General features: G+C 25.8%; 1 protein-coding gene across 2 annotated transcripts in view; it reads left to right on the top strand.

The window, feature by feature from the left end:
- Positions 1 to 23509, top strand: part of LOC129965635 (dynein heavy chain, cytoplasmic-like) — a 75916-nt gene that overhangs the window by 8143 nt on the left and 44264 nt on the right. For both annotated transcript variants that reach the window (XM_056079698.1, XM_056079697.1), the window contains exons 10-39: positions 646 to 737; positions 1207 to 1510; positions 2544 to 2699; positions 3887 to 4018; positions 4121 to 4255; positions 4632 to 4703; positions 4822 to 4905; positions 4995 to 5174; positions 5741 to 6034; positions 9297 to 9532; positions 9622 to 9694; positions 10233 to 10343; positions 10426 to 10545; positions 10977 to 11216; positions 11301 to 11424; positions 11607 to 11752; positions 11925 to 12035; positions 13380 to 13589; positions 13668 to 13814; positions 13925 to 14091; positions 14214 to 14387; positions 14988 to 15153; positions 15269 to 15454; positions 16688 to 16888; positions 17921 to 18203; positions 18667 to 18767; positions 18848 to 19001; positions 19694 to 19928; positions 20637 to 20820; positions 22606 to 22818. In XM_056079698.1, coding sequence (XP_055935673.1) covers positions 646 to 737; positions 1207 to 1510; positions 2544 to 2699; positions 3887 to 4018; positions 4121 to 4255; positions 4632 to 4703; positions 4822 to 4905; positions 4995 to 5174; positions 5741 to 6034; positions 9297 to 9532; positions 9622 to 9694; positions 10233 to 10343; positions 10426 to 10545; positions 10977 to 11216; positions 11301 to 11424; positions 11607 to 11752; positions 11925 to 12035; positions 13380 to 13589; positions 13668 to 13814; positions 13925 to 14091; positions 14214 to 14387; positions 14988 to 15153; positions 15269 to 15454; positions 16688 to 16888; positions 17921 to 18203; positions 18667 to 18767; positions 18848 to 19001; positions 19694 to 19928; positions 20637 to 20820; positions 22606 to 22818 — 5031 coding nt within the window. The remainder of the gene's footprint in view (positions 1 to 645; positions 738 to 1206; positions 1511 to 2543; positions 2700 to 3886; positions 4019 to 4120; positions 4256 to 4631; positions 4704 to 4821; positions 4906 to 4994; positions 5175 to 5740; positions 6035 to 9296; positions 9533 to 9621; positions 9695 to 10232; positions 10344 to 10425; positions 10546 to 10976; positions 11217 to 11300; positions 11425 to 11606; positions 11753 to 11924; positions 12036 to 13379; positions 13590 to 13667; positions 13815 to 13924; positions 14092 to 14213; positions 14388 to 14987; positions 15154 to 15268; positions 15455 to 16687; positions 16889 to 17920; positions 18204 to 18666; positions 18768 to 18847; positions 19002 to 19693; positions 19929 to 20636; positions 20821 to 22605; positions 22819 to 23509) is intronic.

Here is a 23509-nt window from a genome sequence, read left to right as displayed (position 1 = left end):
GACAGAAGTTTATTGCATTTTTTTAAATGACTGTTTACTCTGCAGTTAAATTCGGATTTAAACTCTTTTTGTGGAGTTCCTCCTAAAGCTCTTACTAACACACACAGTTTTACTCGTATCAGCCATCTGCCTCTCATGCAATTCACTTTACCTCTTTTGGCCATTGGTCGATACAGCTACATAGGTGTTTGTAACTTGATAAATATTTTATAAAATCTTTCTTTAATATAGATCTATATTTAGTTGAAAGTCCAAATAAGGCTCTATAATTTTTTCTTGAGCTTAAGTCTTTATCTACTAGTTAATTATGAAGAATATCTTTTTATAGTTATTCACAAAATATAACTATGTTGTACATTTTTGTATTTGTGTCAAAATTTTTGATTGAAAATAATAAAATCTATTAAATGGATGGGGCTTACCATTTTTTTTTTTTTTTTTTTTGCTAGGAATTAAAATAGTTATAATTATTGTACAAAAATTTACACTGAAAGGAAGCTGAATAAATTTTTGAACTAATTTCAATCTAAATATGTACCAAATGAGTTGACCATTAGTGTATAAAATACAATAGATATTCTTTCTACAAAGTTTATAAATGCCATTATGAAATTCTTTTTGTAATTGTGTATTATTTTCTGTCAGGAAGTCAATCTGGCATATGAAAATGTCAAGGAAGTGGATGGTTTGGATATTTCTAAAGAAGGAACTGAAGCATGGGAAGCATCTTTACGTCGGTAAGCTTTTATTCATTTTATTATATTTAGTGTTCATTAGATGTTGTTTGTTTGTTGTATTTTGTAATTTAATTTTTATTATGTTACTTTGTAAGTTGTTGATTTGAATTGAAGTATGCTTATTTTTTAAAAATACGATTAACAAATTTGATTTGATTGTTTATGAATTATTATAATTTATCTTTTGATGCCTAATTTATTGTGCAGAAGGATACTTGAAAGATTTGTTTATCATTAAGGAAATTTTTCCTTGAATATTTGGAATCTTTCATTAATAAAAAGATCACAATACTAATATCAATAAATATACATATTAATTTTTTTAGAAATGCCTCATATTAATGATTTTTGTGGTCAATGTATGAACATACTTAATGCAATACATATATATGTATATAATTTATGTTTGTAATAAAATGATCTCAATTTTTTAAAAATTTTTGGAAATAATGTATATTTACTTTTATAGGTATGAAGAACGAATTGATCGTGTGGAGACAAGGATTACAGCCCGATTGCGTGATCAGTTAGGAACAGCAAAGAACGCTAATGAAATGTTCCGCATATTTTCACGATTCAATGCTTTATTTGTTCGACCCCACATCCGTGGTGCTATCAGAGAATACCAAACACAACTCATTCAGAGAGTAAAAGATGACATAGTTGCTCTTCATGAGAAGTTTAAAGTACAGTATCCTCAGAGTAAGGCATGTCGTATGAGTAGAGTTAGAGATTTACCTCCAGTGGCAGGATCCATCATTTGGGCTAAGCAGGTAGGATTACATCTTAAATCTTTCTTATAAATTGTAAAATTATGTGAACTTATTTTTATTTTAGATTTCTTATTTAGTTGTATACAAATGCGTATAAAAATAATTATATTTTATAATTGAACCAACGAAGTAATATTACAATTTAAACTCTTTGAAAAATAAGTCAAAAAGAGCCGAGAATATTGGATTTTGCCCCAAAGGACTTCGGACTATATTTGTGTCATGCTATTATCAAGTTAAAAAAAATCAGTCGGCAAGATATACTGTGATTTTTTTATCTTTTTAGCGATATTAAATGAAAAAAATTGATTTGAAAGTATTTGATACCTTGAAATAGTTGCATTTAGCAGAACATTTTGTCTCAGATTTTTTTTTAACTTCAAAATTATTTTGCATTGTGTTTCTTAGAATTTGTGATTGAGGTTTTGAAATTTAAAGAATGATTATTTACTTTTTATATTTCATCAACTTGCCATTGTACTTTTTAAAACAATTTTTATTTTCCCAGTTTATTAAAAACTATAATTGCTTATAGATTTAGCATCATTTTAATTATTGATTGGATATTTATTAAATATAAGTTTTAAGTTCTGTATTATATGACTTAATAAAAGTAAATTTATTTTATTTTTTTAGAAATTTTTTATTAAAAATTCAAATTTGTAATTTTTTTAATGTGAATGCATTGTAATAAATGTGTTCACGAATTTAATTTAAGTATTATTAGATTTTTCCTTTGTCTTTAACAGTATACATATTGTTATGTAAGTTAACAAGTGCAAAATTCACATAAATTATTTTACAAAATGAAAATAACCATGTTTTGTTTTGTTTGTAAGCTTACAAAAAACATTAATTAGGAACCTATGCTTTTTCTTGAATGATGTAAAATCACAAAAAAAAAGCTATTTTTTTTTAATGAATTATTAGCTTTTTCTATTTAATAAATGAATATAAATTTATTTCCAATATACTTATTGTTTGTTTTTTTATTTAAGTGCAAATGATTATTTTGAGTTTTTTTCTATTTTAGATTGATAGACAGCTATCTGTATATATGAAAAGAGTTGAAGATGTTTTAGGTAAAGGATGGGAAAACCATGTTGAAGGACAGAAACTAAAAGCTGATGCAGACAGTTTTCGTGTTAAATTAAACACTCAAGGGATTTTTGATGATTGGTCCAAAATGGTAAATTATTACTATTACTTGTTCCAAAATTAAAAATATTTTTAATTATTTCTTTTAGTGATTTAATCAGTATTAACTCTGACTGAAACAATTAACAATACAGTTTAAAAAAAGTGCAATAATATTTTATAATAACTTTTGAAGATTTTTGATTTGTTTGTTTGTCTCATGAAAACAGTTCTTAATGCACTCTAAAAGTAAACATTGCTCCAGCAATTATTATTGTTCTTTCTTTTTATGCTATTCTATGATGTATTTCCTGCTTAATAAGAATGGAAAGATCTGAAACATATTTTATGAATTTTAAAAATTTAATTGAACTAATATATGTATATATCTTTAATTTATGTATTTTATAAGTATTAGCTGATTTGTGAGTCTTTTTTCGTTGCATGAATCTTACTCAAATTCTTTTTATAAGTTTCTAATGAGCTAAAATACATAGTAAAAGAACAAATAATAAAGAAATATTTTAATGAGAAATAATAATAAAGAAATATTTTAAGGAGAAATAAAAAAAAAATCCATTGTCTTTGGTAGCATCATGCAGAAAAGTTGCTCAAATTAGCATTACAGTGGAGCATTTGCATTACTTAATGCTTTATATATGATTCCAAGATATATTATCTCCTAAAGTATTTCTCTCATTATTAACATCTGCAAAAATTTTCATCATCTTGGTTGATGATCAAATATATATCTAACTTTCTTTTATTTTTATTGTTTGTGCAAAAGATATGGTTATAATTTTGATTTTGGAAACAATCTTTTCATTTATTTTTTGGTAATACTGATCTTTCATGAAAACCTCATTAGTTATATAAATTTATTAGTTCTATATTAAATTCTTTGTCTTAGTGGATATTTTTCTAAGCTCTGTATCATTAAATTTAAAATTGATTATGTTTTAATAAATTTTGAATATATTTTATCTACAAATATAATCTTTATGAAGTTAAAAAGCGATAAGATAAAAAATATTGTTCTTGTTTTAAATTTTAACTATTGAAATCTGGCAATCATATTAATAGTAAACCGTTTTAGTCAGAACATTGTTAAAATATACTAATATCGTTTCCAGAATTGTAAAATTTGATTACAGAAAAAAATGTATGCAAATGTATTACTTTTAATTCATAAAATTTTATTAGATATACAAATAATAATTTAATATTCTTTTATAACAGGTTGCACAGCGCCAATTGGGTGTTTCTGGAAGAATATTTACCATTGACAATACTCGATCTCGAACTGGCAAAGGAAGTGTACTTAAGTTAAGAATTAACTTCTTGCCTGAAATAATCACATTAGCCAAGGAGGTATGTTTTGATTTTCATATGTATATACAATGCATTCTTTGTTGACCTTTGCTCTTTTTGTAAGCTTTTATGAATTACAAATCATTTATGAATGGTTTATAGGTGAGAAATCTGCGTTGGTTAGGATTTCGGGTTCCTTTAGCCATAATTAATAAAGCTCATCAAGCAAACCAGCTTTATCCCTTTGCTATATCACTGATTGAAAGCATAAGGTCATATGAAAGAACTTGTGAAAAGGTATTATTGAGTTTTTTTGTTCTAGATATTTGAAGGAATAATTTGTAATTTTATGATTTTATTATTTGATAATGATTCTATTTGTTTTAAACATTCTATTATTTTATATTTGTATTAATTTGTAATATATTTGATTGTTGTTTATAATTTATATGCATTCTTTATAGCCACATAATATAATTCTCTTCATAAATAAAAGTAATGAAACAGTTCCTTTAATTTCTTTTGGATTTTATATAGTATTGATATTAAATCTAAATTTAAATGTAAATTGCTTGTTTAATTAAAATATCATAAATCTCCTGTTTTTGTTTTCCAATTTTTATTTGTAATTATTTGCTATCAAAATAAAATTATTTTTTTATTCATTTCTAAGGTTGAAGAAAGACCATCTATAACACTGTTGGTTGCTGGCCTAAAGAAAGAAGCACAAAGTTTGATTGTTGAGGTAAAATTAGCTTACATGATTTTATTCTTGGAGAATGTAAATATTTTTAAAATTTACTAAAATTTTTATTGCAGATTAGAAAAAATAATTATTGAAATATTTTCTCCTATTTTTTCAGGGTGTTTCCTTAGTGTGGGAGTCATACAAACTTGATCCATATGTGCAAAGACTAGCTGAAAATGTATTTAACTTCCAAGAAAAAGTTAGTGTCAGCTTGTAATCTTCTTCTTCATGAAAATAATAATTTTCCTCCTTAAAGAATCTTTATATTAAATTATTGTTTTTTTTTAGGTTGAAGATCTTTTGTTTATTGAAGAACAGATTGATATAGATGTTCGCTCACTAGAAACTTGTGCATACAGTACTAACATATTTGCTGATATTCTCAATAAAATTCAAAAGGCTGTTGATGACTTGAGTCTTCATCAATATTCAAACCTTCATTTATGGGTGAACAAGTTAGACGAAGAAGTAAGATTATGTTTCTAATTTCTTGCATTAAAAGAATGAGAAGATTCTCTCTATATTTTTACAATTCAATGAAATAATGAAATATTAATTTTGTTAATGAAATTATCTATATTGATTACTGATTCTAATTTTTTCATATAACTATATTAACCTAAAATATCTTAAACATTAGATATCTTTAAACATTTGATACATTTTTGGTATTTTCTAAAAAAATAAAAATAAAAAAATGTTATTTTAATATGAATTGATTTATTCCCTGACAGTATTAAAATGATCTATCTAATTTTAAATTTTTAAAAATTTATAGAAATTTTTGTTATAATTTTTTATAACAAATTATATCTTAAATCAATTTGTTATAATGATTCTTATACAAGTTTTAGACCTTTCTGATTTTTAATTATCCGTAAATTTTATTTAATATAAATTTTTATGATTATTTTACTTCGAAAACATCCTGGAATTTACTTAATTTTTTTTAATTTAAAAATAAAATGTCAACTATTGCCTTAAATCATTTGTTGAGAAACAATGTGCTGTCTGATTTTGAATTTAATTCATAGGTTGAGAAAAAACTTGCATTAAGGCTTGAAGCTGGTATTAAAGCATGGACTAAAGCATTGGAAGGAAAAGGTCAACAAGATTCTGATCTTGCTAATGATACTGATACTACTACTGCTCATAAATTAGGTGGTGATCCTCAAATACAGACTCTTATTCATGAAATTCGTATTACAAACCAAGTCATTTATGTGAATCCAAGTGTTGAAGAAGCTAGATTTAATATCATGCAACAGTTATTTGCTTGGGAGAATGTTGTTTTACTCCAAACACGCATTCAAAGTTCGAGATATCAAGTAAGTAATTGTGGGCAGTCTTTTAATTAAGATTTGCTAATTTTAATGTAACTTTTATTATTTATAATAAAAACATAATAATTTTTCTTAAATATAGCATTTTCTAGTATTCAGCACTCATGGTAAACATCTAAATTAATCAAATTAAATGTATTTTAATTCAACCTATTGTGAACTTCTATCATAATTTTAAAAATAATAATTTTCCACTTTATTACTAATGCTATTTAAAATTCTTAATTGACTGTTTAGAGGGAAAAAAAATGTGCATCCTTATATTTACCGATTAAATTTATTACTGACATAAAATTTAAATACATAATATAAAGAACTGAAAGAATTGTGTGTGAGGTGTTTAAACATTGCTATTTAAAAATGAAGAATAAGGATTGAATCATGTTATAATTTGCATATCCATTTATAACTGATTAATAACAACATTTTTGGCATAATCTTTTTTGGCTTAATGTTTTAAAACATTTATTAAATTTTTATTGTAGCAAATATCTTCTGGTATAAAATAAAGTAATATTTTTTAAATTTATTTAATATATAAAACAAAATAATTTCTAAAGGAATCATGCAGCATATGGCAGTTTGTTTATGAGAGTTTTTAAAATTTAATCAATATTTTATTTTTGAAAAATGTAAGAAAGTATGAAAAAAAATAACTTTCATTTGGATTTAATTGTTTAAGAATTATTTTTAAAAAAACTGATTTTTTTTAGCGTTTTTAAAATTTTTATTATCCAAAAATGGTACTATTTTCAAAGAACATAGTGGAATTTCCCCCTCTCTTTTCTTTGTTCATTTTGGAAGAGAAAGGACGGAAAAGTTTATTTAATTGTAAGAGATTTCATTACTAAATGAGAATGAAATATTATCTTATTAGTTATAAATTCTTATCTTTATCATATTGTTTTTTTTATTTGTGTTAGTAATTTTTCTCCAGTATTATGGATGAGATTCAGCTTGCTGTATATCCTCCTCAGTCCCGAGGTACACATATGTGTACCTGCAATTTTTTTATTTTTCTTATCCGGTAAAGTTAAATTTTGACGAAATAATGCATGCATTTCAACGTTTATGAATTTAGCTTCCATTTTGCATCAATAAATAGCACTACAGTTCGATATTTTTTTCATATCCATCATTATTAATTAGAGACATAACGAAAATGGCGTTGAACAGAAAACGTAACAAATATAAGTGCATTTTTTAATATTTATTATTAAAATAAACGCTTGTATATTTTTTTATAAAATACTAAGTGTCTTGTTAAAGTCATTACTAAATTATATCTTGTTATCTATAATAGAATCGATGAAAATACAAATTTAACTAAGGTACACATATGTGTACATTGGGCGTTTTCGCGCCCGTTTGCTGACTGTTTGCGATCCATTGCACTGCTTATCTTTTGAGCATTTGTTTTCAAATTGTCATTTCTTGTCCTTGAATATATTGTATAACTTTTTATAATAAATAATTCTTATGTTCTGTAATGTAATAAAATATAAATTTAAAAATATTTATTTTTTAACTTTAGTAAGAAATTTAATTTTATAGCTGTCTTGAAGTTAGTAATTGATATTTCAAACCGACATTATGTATAGAATATACAGAATTTTATAAGCTAATAATATTTTTTTCACGTCAAGTGGCTTTAACTCAAAAGGAGGTTTTTGAACTTTTAGAAAAAAAGAGATTTTAGGGGGAACAATAGAATTTTTCATGTATCAAAAATAATGAAACCTGTCAAATAAGATGAATGAGTCACAGACGATAGTCAAATGTGCCTTGTCAAGTAGAAAGATAATAAATCCGTGACTATTATCCACATGTATAGGCAATGAGTCAATTGGAATAGGCAGAAGATAGACAAAATAATTGAAACAAAAAGCTAATATAAAATAATCTGCTTTTATAAAAACATATAATATTGGTGGCATCAATCATTATTTTGTGTATTACCGGTATGCAGTAATTAGAAAAAAATGACCAACACAAGCATTCAAGCATTTTGTAGATTTAGTAGTTGTCAATTTCTTGATATACTATCAAATGGTGGCAAAGCGACAAGCTGAGCGGTCAGGAATGAAAGTGAAATCTTATGACCTTATTGCAATTTCAAATGCATATAATTCGGTCCCTGTTGAAATATGAGGGAATTCTCATCATCAGCAAGAAAGGAAACCAAGAACAAGTAAAAAAAATCATCTTTCAATGAAGACAAATTAATAGAAGGGTCATCAAATGATGGAAATGCAACTACAAGACCATTGGAGATTTCATTACCACCATCTGGTTAAAATACCTCTAAAAGAGCAAGAAAAATTGCCCCTTCCCAATTTAAAAGAAATAAGACTAGATATGTCAAGCCATCTACAACATTACATGTACGATAAGTTTGTATCGAAATGCAGGTATCCAGGATGTAACTCTAGGACAAGATTCAAGTTCTCAAAATGCACTATCTACTTGCGTAATATCAAAAAAAAAAAAAAAAAAAAATCCTTTAAAATAAGGTTTAATAGATTATTAATATAATAAATTTTGTATTTTTTTTATTTATAAGGCCTTAGAATAAGAAAAGTATAGCTATTAAGTAACCAGGAAAATTAAATATTTTTTTTTTTTTTTGTTGAGGATGCTTTGACTTACTTAAGACCCAAGGTACACATATGTGTACCTTAAAATTATGGGACTTAAAATTGTTTGATCACCAAAATTTTTTTTCCACATACTATTGAGATGTAACAAAGGTAAAAGATCTTGAAATCAAATTTTTAAACCAGTTTTAAAAAAATCAGGACTGAAGAGGATATCCATTTTTAGATTTCGTTAATTTTATTGAAGAGATGCATATTATTGACTTCCAGTATGGGAACCTTCAAGCACAATTCTACCTGTATCGCTCTCCCCCCTTACTGAACAATAAATTGTTTTTAGAATAATTATTTTTATCAGCCATAGTGACTACTAGCAAAATTTTCAACAAGTTTATTATAATAAATTTCTGTGTGAGATATAGTTTTGATACAACTGATTTTTTTAAACAAATGCTTTTTTTTATTTTGGTTGTGTTTAGAATTTTTAGTCAATTGAACTTTTCTAATCATTAGTAATAAAAAAAAAATCATGTATTTGTCTAAATTTTAGCAATAAATGCTTAGATGTTTCTTCGGTAATTTGTCTTTACTTTTCGTTTATTAAAGTTAAATGAGAAACTTAAATAATTCTTTTTCAATTTCTCTTGCAGGTTGGTTTGGATCGACCAGTTTCAGAATCCTACCGAAATCTTCTAAGAAAAATGCCAGATGGTGCTTTAACTTTAGAATCTGCTTATCAAGAAATTGAAAACAAAATCAAGCAAATGGATTCCTATGTAAAAGAATGGCTTCGTTATCAGGCATTGTGGGATTTGCAACCAGAAGCTCTTTACTCAAAACTTGGAGAGAACATTAATCTTTGGATGAACACATTGATTGAAATAAAGTATACATTATTCCTGATTATGTTTAAATCTTCATTAGCATTCGTTAAAAATGATAGTTTATAATATATATTTTTTCTAAATTTTTTAGGAAATCAAGAACAACTTTTGATACCACTGAAGTGCGTAAAGAAATTGGTCCAATAATCATTGAATATGCAAAAGTAAGGATTTGCTTTGTTTTAGGAAAATTAATTAGCTATTTTAAATGTTTTGTTATTAAATATACTAACAATTACTTTAGTATTCTAATCATAACTTCTAAATATATTTTTACAAAATTAGCATATGAAATTTAAGCATATTCGTTCTATGTATAAACATCATAAAAGCCTTTTATTACTTTATTTTATTTTAATTTCTTCCCTATTGTTAACTACTAATTACAAGTATATAAAATATAGGACTTTAGTTGATGGTAACAATAAGAAATTTGATTTCATAGAGGTATTGTTTATGGTAATCGAATTAATTAATAAATGAATACTAAGGAAGAAATAAAAAATCTATCCAATAGTCAGTTCAAAATAGTTAAAAAAAATTTCCCATCTAGCATGAAATGCTGCAAGTTTGCCCTATACAATTTGAAAAATGGTCTGAATTTGGTTATTATATTTGTGAAATGTATATGGAATTGAAATTATTGTTCCTGTATATGTACATGCATGGTTACTAAATAATAAGTATGCTTACTTTTTTTAGGTTCAATCTAAAGTTTCTCTTAAATATGACTCATGGCACAAAGATGTTTTAGGAAAGTTTGGATCATTACTTGGAAATGAAATGGCTGTTTTTCACACCACTGTCTCTAAAGCAAGTATATGTTTGGTAAAACTTTTGGAATTTTGTAAGCATTATTTTGATGTACATTTATTCGATAATTTTGTTTTTACAGTCTCGTAGTGATTTGGAGCAGCAGTCTATCGAAACAGACTCCACTTCTGATGCTGTGACTTTCATCACTTATGTTCAGTCTCTTAAAAAGAAGATGAAAGTTTGGGACAAAAAAGTTGAAGTAAGCTTGATTTCTTTTCTTTATCTTGAAAAATGATTACATTAATCTTGTTTACTGTTTTTTAGCTTCTTTGCATTGTATATAGGTATATTTTAGCACAACTGTTATTTTTAAAGTTAACTCAAAGGTTAATTGTAAAAATTAAAAAAAAATAGTCATTTTGAGAATGTAACAATAATGTTGTATTCTTGATTCCTAAAAATTAAATTTTATGATTTTGTTCATAATATCAGTTTTTACTAATTGTTTTTATAATTTTAGTATTCAGGAATGTTTAGAGCATGTATTTTTATTTTTTTTTGTCCTTTATAGCTATATATTTATTTTGAAATATTCTTTTTATTTGAATTTAATACATTTGTTTGAAAATATTTTTCCTAACACACTTAAAGTGCTTATCCAAATATTGAATTCTTTTGTTATAATTTTAGCTATACCGTGAAGGTCAAAGGATTTTAGAAAGACAAAGGTTTCAGTTCCCCAATTCTTGGCTTCATATTGATAATGTTGAAGGAGAATGGTCAGCATTCAATGAAATCTTACGCCGAAAAGATAGTGCTATTCAAGTTCAAGTTGCTAGTTTACAAGTCAAGATTGTAGCTGAAGATAAAGCAGTTGAAGCTCGTACAAATGATGTTCTTAGTGAATGGGAAAAAGCAAAACCAGTTGAAGTAAGATTTTTTCTATTTAATGCATTTAATTTTATCTAAAACATTCTAAAGTTGAATTAATTTGCATATTAAAATTCTTTTTAGGGATCACTTAAACCACAAGACGCAATGGGACACTTATCGCTTTTTGAATCAAAATTTACTCGTCTGAAGGAAGATAGAGATAATGTTATGCGAGCTAAAGAAGCTCTTGAACTTCAAGAACCAGGTTTGTGTTTAAAAATTTGATTTTGAAAGATTCACAAATTATTAAAAAAAATTCTTTAAAAAATGTTCTATTTCATAAGATATATTTAATTGGTTTGTAATTGATCCATTTATCACTTAATTAATTTGATATTTTTATAGTTCAGTGTTGTAATCAAAATTATTGGTCTTTATTACATATAGGCATTCTCAGTGCGACAGATGAACGTTTACAAGTGGCCGTGGAAGAACTTCAAGATTTGAAAGGAGTTTGGTCAGAACTTGCAAAAATATGGGATCAGATTGACCAAATGAAGGAACAACCATGGCTGTCTGTTCAACCAAGGAAAGTATGTAAATTTCATTTGATATTGAAAGTAATTCTCAAAAATAGTATTATTGCATTTGATATTTTTATTTAATATAGAGAAAGTGAAAAAATGATTGTTGAAAATTCAGTGCTTCTAGGCCTTTTAACAATGTTTTTAAGTTTTTACTATTAAAACTCTATTCTTTTTCTAGTTAAGACAGCATCTCGACAGCTTGCTAAATCAACTTAAAGAACTTCCTGCTAGATTACGACAGTATGCATCATATGAATATGTGAAGCGGACTCTTCAGAATTTCACCAAAGTATGTACATGTGATTGGGTTTTATTTGATTGTCTTATTTAAAAAGTAATTAAATGTTATTTTTTTAAATAAAGAATTTTGAATTTATTTTTTATATTTTATATTATATTGATTTATATTATTTTTCATATATAGAATGGATTTTTTTGTGTTGTGATGAATTATGTGTTATTATGTGTAGGTTAATCAGAGTTAGTTGCACTCCTTAAAAAATTTTTTTTGGTAAAATATTATTTTGATTCAACTTTCTGCCAACACTTATCTGTATCATGTGATATAGCAGCTTTCCCACAACAATTTTAGTCAAACAAACTAATTTTGAAATTGTAACTCTTGTAAATGACATTGGAATCAATTTTTTTTGTACAAAGAGTTGAAAATTTTGTGTCATGCTCCAATATATTCATAAATAAGGTAATTGCGTCAAAAAGTAGATTTTGCATGGCACTTACGATATAAATAAAGTTGTTGTAAAACCTGAATTCACTTTGATTTTTTAAGCAGTGCAAATAATTTTTTACTAATCTTTATACTTATTGAACATTTAGGAAGACTGATCAATTTTTTTTAAAAAAATTTAGAATCAGATTTTTAAGAAGTTACTTTGAATTAATTTTATATTTTTGTGATTTTTTTTAAAACAATCAGCTGAAAATAAATTTTATTTTCTTAAAACATCGCAAAAGTGATTTTTTTTAAAAAAAATTCTTATTATGACACTGTTTTAGCTGTATTAAAATTTAAGCTTAATTATTTTTATAAAACATTACATAAATAAATTTAGATTTTTAAAAAGTTAACTCTAAAACTTATTTTATTAAATTTATTATAAAATACATGTAAATGTTCTCAGTTTCAAAGAGAAAATATTAAAGATACTTCTAAATGAATTTGAATAATAACTGAGATCTTCAAGATATGTTAGTTTTCTTTATTTATATATTATTCAAAAATTATTCTGGATTTTAATAAAGAAGTTCCATTTGTCTACATTTAGAAATGTTACATAATAGGATTTTTGTAAAATGAAAGTTATGGAATTAATCTGCTTTTAAGTAGTTTTAAACTGTCAAAAGAGATTTAAATAATTTGTTTTATATTGTAATCTTTTTATTTACCATTTTAGAGAATAATAGTAGTTAAATATCTGAATATTTTATATATTATGTATTCACATGTGTCTCAGCTGCTTATTTTTTTACAACATTATGTTCTGTCTAGTTTTTAAGAAATTAGTTTCTTTTAAACATTTTGTTGTGTAGAGTTAGGAAAAGTTATGATTTGTTTTTCATTTTTTAAAAAAAAGTTGTTCATTTTTTTCTTAATTGTTGTGCAATTTTGTAGGTAAATATGTTGATTGTTGAACTAAAATCTGATGCATTGAAAGAGAGGCATTGGAAACAGCTGATGAAACAATTAAGAGTGAGCTGGATACTTTCCGACTTAACTCTTGGTCAAGTTTGGGATATTGACCTCCAACGTAATGAAGCCATCATTAAAGGAGTCATCTTGGTTGCACAGGGTGAAATGGCACTGGAAGAATTTTTGAAACAGGTATATATTAGAGCATACATAATATATATACTTAAAATGTGTGGAATATTTATAGATTTTAATGGAGTTTTTTTATAGGTTCGAGAAGCTTGGCAAAACTATGAATTAGATTTGGTGAGCTACCAGAATAAATGTCGCCTTATCAAAGGCTGGGATGACCTGTTTACCAAAGTTAAAGAACACATCAACTCAGTTGCGGCTATGAAGCTTTCTCCTTATTATAAGGTATCGTATTTTTTTTTAGATAAAAAATGGACATTTTATTTTAGAATAAAGCATTAACTTGGATTTCTTTTCCTACTGTCAGCTTTAATTACACTTTTTGAAAATTTTAGGAATTTGAAGAAGATGCTTTAGCTTGGGAAGAAAAATTAAACCGTATAAATGCCCTCTTTGATGTGTGGATAGATGTTCAGAGACGATGGGTTTACTTGGAAGGCATCTTTTCTGGAAGTGCTGATATTCAAACACTCCTTCCAGTTGAAACATCTCGCTTTCAAAGGTAAATTTTTTAGTCATTGCCTTTTGAATATTTCTCATTGAGTGATATAATCCTATACAAGATTCTTGTAGCAATTTTTTCAATAAAATGAAATTTGTAATTTCCATTTAAAATTTATTTAGCATTAGTGCCGAGTTCCTCACTCTTATGAAGAAGGTTTCCAAATCTCCGCTAGTAATGGATGTATTGAATATTCCCGGAGTTCAAAGATCTTTAGAAAGATTAGCAGACTTATTGGGGAAAATACAAAAAGCTCTAGGAGAATATTTAGAAAGGGAAAGATCATCTTTTCCCAGGTATAAGTTACAAATTGTTTTAATTATGTTATATATATACGTTTGATATTTTTTTTGTCTATTAGTTTACTATATAGTTAAATACATGATAATTTGTAGATATATGAGAAAGAGATTGAAATTCCTTATATTAATAATACAATTATAAAAAATTCTATATAGCTGATGAATTGTAAACTTTTTAGATATTACATACTAATTTTTTCTCATCTTTCAAGTAAAAATTAATTCTTTTAATTTTTTAAATACTAATGTATCATGCTAAATTAACCTCAAACCTCTCTTAAAATAAAGAAATTCATATATATTCGTTTTATGGCTTTAATTTACATTAGGCTATAATTTGTATTTTCTTTTTTTTTCCCAGATTAAAAATGAGTAAAGATGATAGGTTTTTTTAACCCTGATTTCTTTCTTTTGATAGTTTTCAATAACTGCCAAATTGTTCCAATTTATATGCATTTTAAATTTAATTTTTTGTTCTTCATTTTTATTCAAGTTGTAAAGTGAGCATTAACAGAATTAAGTATAATAAAAATTAATCATGTTTTATGAGTCTTATGTTTAATTGTTCTCTGAGGTATTTATTCTTTTTTACAGGTTTTATTTTGTGGGCGATGAGGATTTGTTGGAAATCATTGGTAATAGCAAAAATATCCCCCGTTTACAAAAGCATTTCAAGAAAATGTTTGCTGGTGTTGCTGCTATCATATTAGATGAAGAAGATACAGTTGTCACTGGTATTGCTTCTAAAGAAGGAGAAGAAGTAAGATGATGCATAATATATCAATGAAACATTTTTTATTTTTCATTTAGTTTTCCAGTTCAATTAAGTTTTCTATTTTATTTCAATATTTTAAATGGCATTTTATATATTTTAGGTTACTTTTGCAAATCGCGTTTCTATCAAGGAGCATCCAAAAATTAATGAATGGTTAACTCTGGTTGAAAAAGAGATGAGACTTACTCTTGCTACTCTTTTGGCATCTGCTGTGTCAAATATTGGACCTTTCAAAGGTGGAAACATAGATCAGAAGGAATATATGAAATGGGTGGATAGTTATCAAGTAAGTATTCTTAACCAACTTATATTTAAAAAATGTAAAGTTTTTTTTTCTTTTTTTTTTCTCCTTCATGCCATTTAATAAGTTTTTGTTGCCATACTTATGCATATAAATAGTGATTAAAACATTTTTATAAATTAACTGCAGAATTGGATGGTGCAGTAACCAAGGATATGGAAAAGACACAAAATAAAATTAAAATGTTATTTAATGCTTTTTTTTTTTTGTTCAAAGTTGGCAGTTTACATGTGCATATATGATTGGATAAAGAGTAGATCTCAATGCTTGTAAAATTGATTTTTTTTTTTCATTCCTTTTTCTATTTCTTTCCTTACCTTTTTTCTTGCTAAAAAGAAGCCATTTTTTTTTTATTAAAGCATTTTTCATTTGTGATTATTTTTTAACAACATATTGTAATTAAAACCCTTGGGTAATGAACTTATAGGCTAGAGTATGGAGTAGGATTTGGACACGTCTAAGTTAGCAATTCATATGTATTTTTGAATCTATCAACATTTTATATCTATAGTGTATTTAACTTAATACTGTTGAATTGATATTTTAAATTAGCACTAAAAATGATAGGAAAGATTTTACTAGTAAGAATATTTAAATACTGTTGCACTTTTTGATTAAAAAATAAAAAAAAAAACATTATTGAATTTGTGTGAAAATTATGCTATAAATGCTATCGCAATATATACCATCAATGCTGTAATAAAGAGGAGAAAAAATGCTTATTAATTTATTTTTTTAGCAGAATTTACACTTTATGTTTTTAATAAATATAACTTCAATTCCTTTTTTGCATGGTAATAAAATTTGTGTTACAATTCTGATTTTTTTAAAAATCTTTTGTATATATTTAAAAAATGTTAAATAAACTTGTTTTACTAAATTAAAATGTCTTTTCATCTCATTGTTATAGTTTTTTTAACTGTCTTCTTCTATCTGATATCAAAGGTTTTAAAGTTTCCATATGCATTATTATTTGCACTTTTTTGAATTAAATGTCTTTTGGTTCTTGATTTATATCTTGCAAATTATATTTCTGTGCATTTTAAAAACAGAATGGCAACAATTATTTAATAATTACTTATTACCATTTTTAATACACATTTTTTACTCATGAAAAATGTAATGCATTATTGTAACTACAAGGAGAGGGAGGGCATGTAACCATGATTTAAACATTTTTTTTATCTACATTTTTATTTAATTCTTTCCTTTTTTTAGTCCCAAATTGTCGTCTTAGCAGCTCAAATTTCATGGTCAGAAGATATAGAAAGTGCATTACATGCCATTGCAAATTCTGGTGGTAATAATTTGCAGCCATTAGAAGAAGTACTTACAGCAGTTGAAACAACTCTTAACGTCTTAGCTGATTCTGTCCTACAAGAACAACCACCACTGCGACGAAAAAAATTGGAGCATTTGGTTAGTTAAAATTATCTTACAATATCATTTTAGTTGCATGTTTAAAAAGTGTATTTGGAAGCAATTTTATGCACACAATCCATTTATCTCAATTTTTATATTTTGTTTAGATTTAGCATGGATATCTTAAAAAGAGCATAGCATATTTCAGAAATAAAAAAGCCCAAATTTTAATGTACATTAGCTCAATTGAACTGTAAAATGCAAGAAATATGATTGATTAATTCATATTTGTGTTTGAATAATAATATAAATAAATACGAATTTCTGTAATTTCTTTTTATTTTGAGATTGTCTTTAAAATTAAAAGTATTTAGTTTTTGTCTTATTTATGTTAACATTTTTTTGTAACTTTATCATATAAAATAATTAGAATCTTTCTTCTAAAAGATTATTATTATTAACAATGCTGTGAACTTGCATGCAAATAATCTAATATGAATATTCCCAGTTCAAAATTGAATTTATTTATTCATTTTTCTAGTAATTATATAGTATCTAGTTAGTTATCTAGTATAAAATTTTTGGCTAGAAATATTAGTAATAAATTATTTTTAAGTAATGCAGTTATTTCTTGAATATTCATATCTAATGGTTTTTAATACTTTCTGTCAAAAGATTTGGTAAAGATCTGATTTATAAATAAATAAAAAAAAAAAAAGAATTTCTTCGTATTCTGAACTCTGTCCAATTATTTCCGATTACTTACAATTAAAAGCTTTGCAGTTCATCCTTTTTTTTTTCATTTCTGCCTTTTATTTTAGGCTGTACCAGTAAACATGATTATTAAATACCAAAATAAAGAATTATTTAAATCTTCTCTCTCTCTCTTATCACTGTCTCTTTCTTCATTGAACATATAATAATATGCTTTCACTATTTTTTTAATGTTCTTATAGTTACAAAAACATTAAAATTATTCAAAAGTTTAGTGTTTAAAGGCAATAAACATTTTTTTTTACATGCAGCATTCTTCGAATAATAATAAATTATAATACTCATTAGATCTGATTAAATTTATTTATTATTTAGATCACCGAATTTGTGCACAAAAGAGATGTTACTCGGTTACTCATCAAAAAAGGTGTTTCCAGTCCTAAGTCATTTGAATGGTTAAGCCGTATGCGCTTTTATTTCGATCCTCGCCAAGCTGATGTCCTTCAGCAACTTTCTATCCATATGGCAAATGCTAAATTCAACTATGGATTTGAATATCTTGGTGTTCAAGAAAAGCTTGTCCAAACTCCTCTGACTGACAGATGCTATTTGACTATGACACAAGCTTTAGAATCAAGACTTGGTGGCTCTCCTTTTGGTAATTTATTGCTTTTTAATGAACAAAATTTTGCTAAAGCTGTAATTTTAATATTGATCTACACAGACTGTGAAGAGTTAATGATTTGTAATCTTATTGCAAAGACTTTTTTACACTGTCTTTAATAACAATTGAAGGGGCTATTTTTGATTTAAATGCTCAGTTTTTAAATGTAACTCTTTATCCTTAAAATTGTGTGTATCATACAATTTTTTTTCTATTATTAAGCTTTGAAGTTTCATTAGTGTTGCATGTGTGAAATATGTTCTTTTGCATTTGAATTTTTAAAAATTTGTGTATATTTTTTAAATTATTTTTTGAAAATTTAATAATAATGCAATATTATTTATTTGTTAATAAATTAAAATTTTAGTTTGATGTATATATTGCTCAAATTTTTTTGCTGAACTGTGTAGTGAAGATGTCTTTGTTTAAAGATTACATTTTTATCATTTTATAACAGGCCCAGCTGGTACAGGAAAAACTGAATCAGTAAAAGCTTTAGGCCATCAATTAGGAAGATTTGTGCTGGTGTTCAACTGTGATGAAACTTTTGATTTCCAAGTAAATATGTTTAATTAATGCTATGAATACATTTTAATGTCTGATGGCTGGTTATTTTTTAAATTTATTTACTGTTTTAGGCAATGGGAAGGATCTTTGTTGGATTGTGTCAAGTTGGTGCTTGGGGTTGCTTTGATGAATTCAACAGATTAGAAGAAAGAATGCTTTCTGCCGTTTCTCAGCAAATTCAGATGATACAAGAGACTTTGAAGAATCAGCTTAGCCAGAAAACTAGTAAGTGTGCATTTTTTAAAATTTAAAAATTAATGTTAACACTTCAAAATCAATTACAGTTTATAAAAACTTTTCACATTTCATGAATTATTTGCTTCCTGATAAATTTTTGCTAATTTGTATATTTCAGGTTTTAATTTTGAAGGGCTAAATGCAAAATCATTATATACTTCAGAATATATTACTGCTCATATTAAACTTTTAAATTTAAATGAGCCTTTCCTTTCCTTTAAATTTAATCTCCACCTCCCCAAGAAAATAAGCTAGACTTAGTAATTTTTGAAGAGATGTTGACTGATTTGAAATATTGTAGTAAAATATCAATATTAATATAGATATGTAATGATATCTTTAAATCTAATTTGAACTAATTTATTTCCTAAATTTTATCTGATTTTAACCCACATCAACTGCTGTTACTGCTTATTAAATGTGTTTTTCATTTTATATATATATATTGTTTTATGAAAAAAATATTTATATCTGGTTAGTATTCTGCATTATTTGAAAAAGAAAGTACTATATTTCTATTTTATGTAGTTTCAGGATTAATGAACGGTAGAAATCATTTTCTCCCATTTTACTTTTAGTTTTTTACTTCAATATTAAGTAATTATATTTATGGATATATAGTTTTTAATTTTGCAAAATTATGTTTCTTACTATTTTTAAATACCTTTTAAAATTTTCAGATATCAGTGTTGAATTGATTGGAAAACAAGTAAATGTTAACCCTGACATGGCTATTTTTATTACCATGAATCCTGGATATGCTGGAAGATCAAATCTTCCTGACAATTTAAAGAAACTATTCAGATCACTTGCTATGACTAAACCAGACAGACAACTTATTGCTCAAGTTATGCTTTTCTCCCAAGGCTTCCGAACAGCAGAAAAACTTGCCAGCAAAATTGTTCCTTTCTTCAAGTAAGATCTTTTAAAATATAAAATAGTATTGTATTTTGATTTTGTTTGAACAAAATAAGATTTTTTTTTCACAAATTGTCATAATATTATGTGAATTAAATCAATTAAGTGAAATACTTAATAATAATTTTATCTAACTACCTATTTTTCTGAATGGCATTTCCTAATGGAAATTTGTATCTTTTGATTTGTATTTTAAATATAGCAAAAATTTTTGATATAATTGCTTTAGTAGGATGGAAAAGCAAAAAAAAAAAAAAAAGCTTGTTTATTATTATTAATTTTTTTAATGTCTTAGTTTGCAGCAACATTATGATTATTTTGGCATAGATCTTGTACTGTTTTTCAAAATGGTATTCAGATAATGAAGAAAAATATCTGAGCTCTTTTTTTAACTTCTATGGTCTGTCAGTGATACAAGTATTAACTCAGCACATTTAAATGCATCAAACCCTTATACATGATGCATTTTTGATTGAATTAAGAACTGTTGGCCTTGAAGATGTCTTGGGGATTAGAGACGGTATATCTCAGCAAGAGGATATAAAAGTTCTTTCAATTTTGCTTTGTAAAGTATTTTCAACATAGATCGGTTTTCTTTACAAATTATTTTAGAAATTCATGTATTACTAAACCTTATTGTTCCAATTGTAACTAAACTTTATTGAAAAACAAATTCTAATCATTAAAATTTTTATTTTAATTCAGGCTTTGTGATGAACAGCTTTCTAACCAGTCTCATTATGATTTTGGACTTCGAGCACTGAAAAGTGTTTTAGTGAGCGCTGGCAATATCAAACGTGATAGAATACAACGTATCAAGGATAACCTGGCTGAGCAGGGAGAAACATTACCAGAAGGAAAGATTGCTGAGCAACTACCTGAACAAGAAGTAATTGTTTATATTTTTTTCATTGCTTTCTCTTTAATTTTTAAAAATTCAACTGGTGATAAAAATGTACCTTTTAGAACTTTGTCCTTGAGAAAAGTTGTATTATAAATTTTAAGTCATTTCCAAATTTGACATGAATATAGTTGAGAAGATGACAATGTGCACCATAGACTGACTTTTTTGAAAGTGTAAAGTTTTATTTAATTAAAATTTTACATTATTTAGTGATGATTCGAAAATATTAATATGCAAATTAGTGTTATATCATTATAAAATTCGAAAAATTATCTTTTCAATGATGCCATTTTAGTTGTCAGTCGATTTTTTTTCTCTTAACTTTAAGAAATTTTTATTCACAATTTTAACATTATTTATAATTTGCAACTATACTTTTTATCATCAGTGTAATTTAAATAATTTTCATTGTTTATACAAATATTTAATTTCATATTTTTGCTTTTATTGATGTAAATCAAAGAATAAAAATTCCTCTAATGTATATATTTTTTTGGTAATAGCATTAGAAATTTGAATTTTTTTTATATCATCAATTTAAAAAATGTAAATGAATTGTTTTTTAAGAAATATACTTTATAAATTCAAAGATTATGGTTGAGGCTCTTTAATTATTTTTATCAGTATACTTTAATTGAATTATTATACTATTGGATGTCAAATGTGCTTAAGATGTGTGTATTAATATTAGAATTAGCTAATATTAATACACATATTAATTATAATTTATTCATTAAGCAAATTATAATATTACAGGGGTGTTTGTGCTCCGGGGAAACCCCGGAATTCCGGGGATTTTGAACTTTGATACCCGGAAATTCCGGGGATCGTCGTTCAAAAGGAAGTAGGAATAATAATGAATTATTTATTTTGATCTGGGTAATTTTGTTTGCTTTGAAAGCAGAAAACGCAAGGTCAATGTGTGTGGTGAAAACTTTTCCTTTCTTTCTCCAAAGGCAGTGATTATGCGTGAAAAGGGGGAAAAAACTTCTTTTTTGTTCTTTCCTTATTGCGAGTTATGACTCATTCCCCCGGTTCTCGGACATTCTCTTCTGGATTCTTTTCGGCAAGTAGGCGCGGCAGAAAAAAAATGGAGAGTCTTCGTTCGACCAGATGTGCGATCACGTGACCTGAGTTCAAAGGTCTTAATTTTGCAAAATTAATGGTTATTAATTTTGCAAAAAAAGTAATTCATTGAACTTTTATAATTAGGTAATTCAATACTTCGTAATTTTTCATTTCTCCCCCCCCCCTCTCGAAATTCCAAAATGTTGGTAGTAAGTTCGTAAAAGTTTCAGGGGATTTTTTGGGGTCCCACAAACACCCCTGATATTAATACAATATTATAATTTGCTTAATGAATAAGAAAGTTGGCTTTGATTATGTGTTAAATGATGCAGATAGTTACATCATGAAATTTGACTCCAATAATATCATTCGTATAGACATTAAACAGAATATGTTGCAAATATAATAAAATGACATGGCTTTAAATGTGTACCATAATTCAAAGTTTGATAATGCTCTATTTAAGGAACCATGAATATCAAATTATGCATAGGTTAAAGATAGTTGATTCATAAATAAATATTCTTAAGACTGTTATTATATATAAAAAAAGACATTATTCAGAACCTCACTTTTAAGTGCTTAAAGTTATTAAGTACAGTAATGCAAAATGTATTTGTACTACTCTGTAAAATGTATTATCCTCTTATAAAGTTATATAATCTTTTTAGTGGTATATTATTTTATTATTTTTTCCCTTAGATTTTGATCCAGAGTGTTTGTGAGACCATGGTCCCAAAATTAGTGGCAGAAGATATTCCACTCCTCTTCTCTCTTTTATCTGATGTATTCCCTGGTGTCTCCTACACAAGGGCTGAGATGAAAGGTTTAAAGGAGCAGATTAAGAAAGTCTGCCAAGAGATGTACTTAGTTTGTGGGGAGAATGAAGAAGTTGGTGGTCTCTGGATGGAAAAAGTATGAAACAGTTATCCAGTTTATAATTATAGTAGAGCACCTATATTTTAAAGTTAAAAAAAAAAAAAAAAAGAAAGAAAATCAACATGTAAAAATTTTTGTAAAAAGAAATATAAATTGTAGATTTTAAAATTTTTTTGCTAAAAACAAATATGCTTAATTGATGCAATAAAATATAAAAACTTAAAATAATTGAACTGCTAAAAAAACTTATTTTTTAAAAAGTATGCAAATGTATATGTAATTTAAAATATGCTTTCAATGAACTAATTGATTCATATTCAAATTTTTAAAAAAGATAAATTTTTTTTTCAAATTTAATATGTAAAAAATTATAGTGGTCTCTCGTATCAGTTTGAAAGGTATGTTTTCTTGAAACTGTTTCAAAATATAAATTTTTATGCAGATAAATGAAAAAAAATTCATAAACATTGGACATAAATCTGAAGCTGTGCCACATAATTTGGAATTCTTTTATTTGTTTCTTAGATGGTTTCTTTCAATTATTATTCTTTGTTTTCATCATCATCTTATGGATCATCTTGGTCAATGAGATCATCTAATTTGCCTTAATCACAATAAGTCACAGTTAAGGCTATGCTTAAAAAATATTTTTATATAAGCTATGCTATTAAATATTTTTATTTATTTTATTAAAAATATTTTTATTTTTATTAAACAGGGTGGCAAT

This window comes from Argiope bruennichi, chromosome 4 (genome assembly GCF_947563725.1).
Source record: "Argiope bruennichi chromosome 4, qqArgBrue1.1, whole genome shotgun sequence".
Classification (NCBI taxonomy): Eukaryota; Metazoa; Arthropoda; class Arachnida; order Araneae; family Araneidae; genus Argiope; species Argiope bruennichi.
The sequence above is the reverse complement of the archived record's forward strand: the minus strand, read 5'-3'. Positions and strand labels throughout refer to the sequence as shown.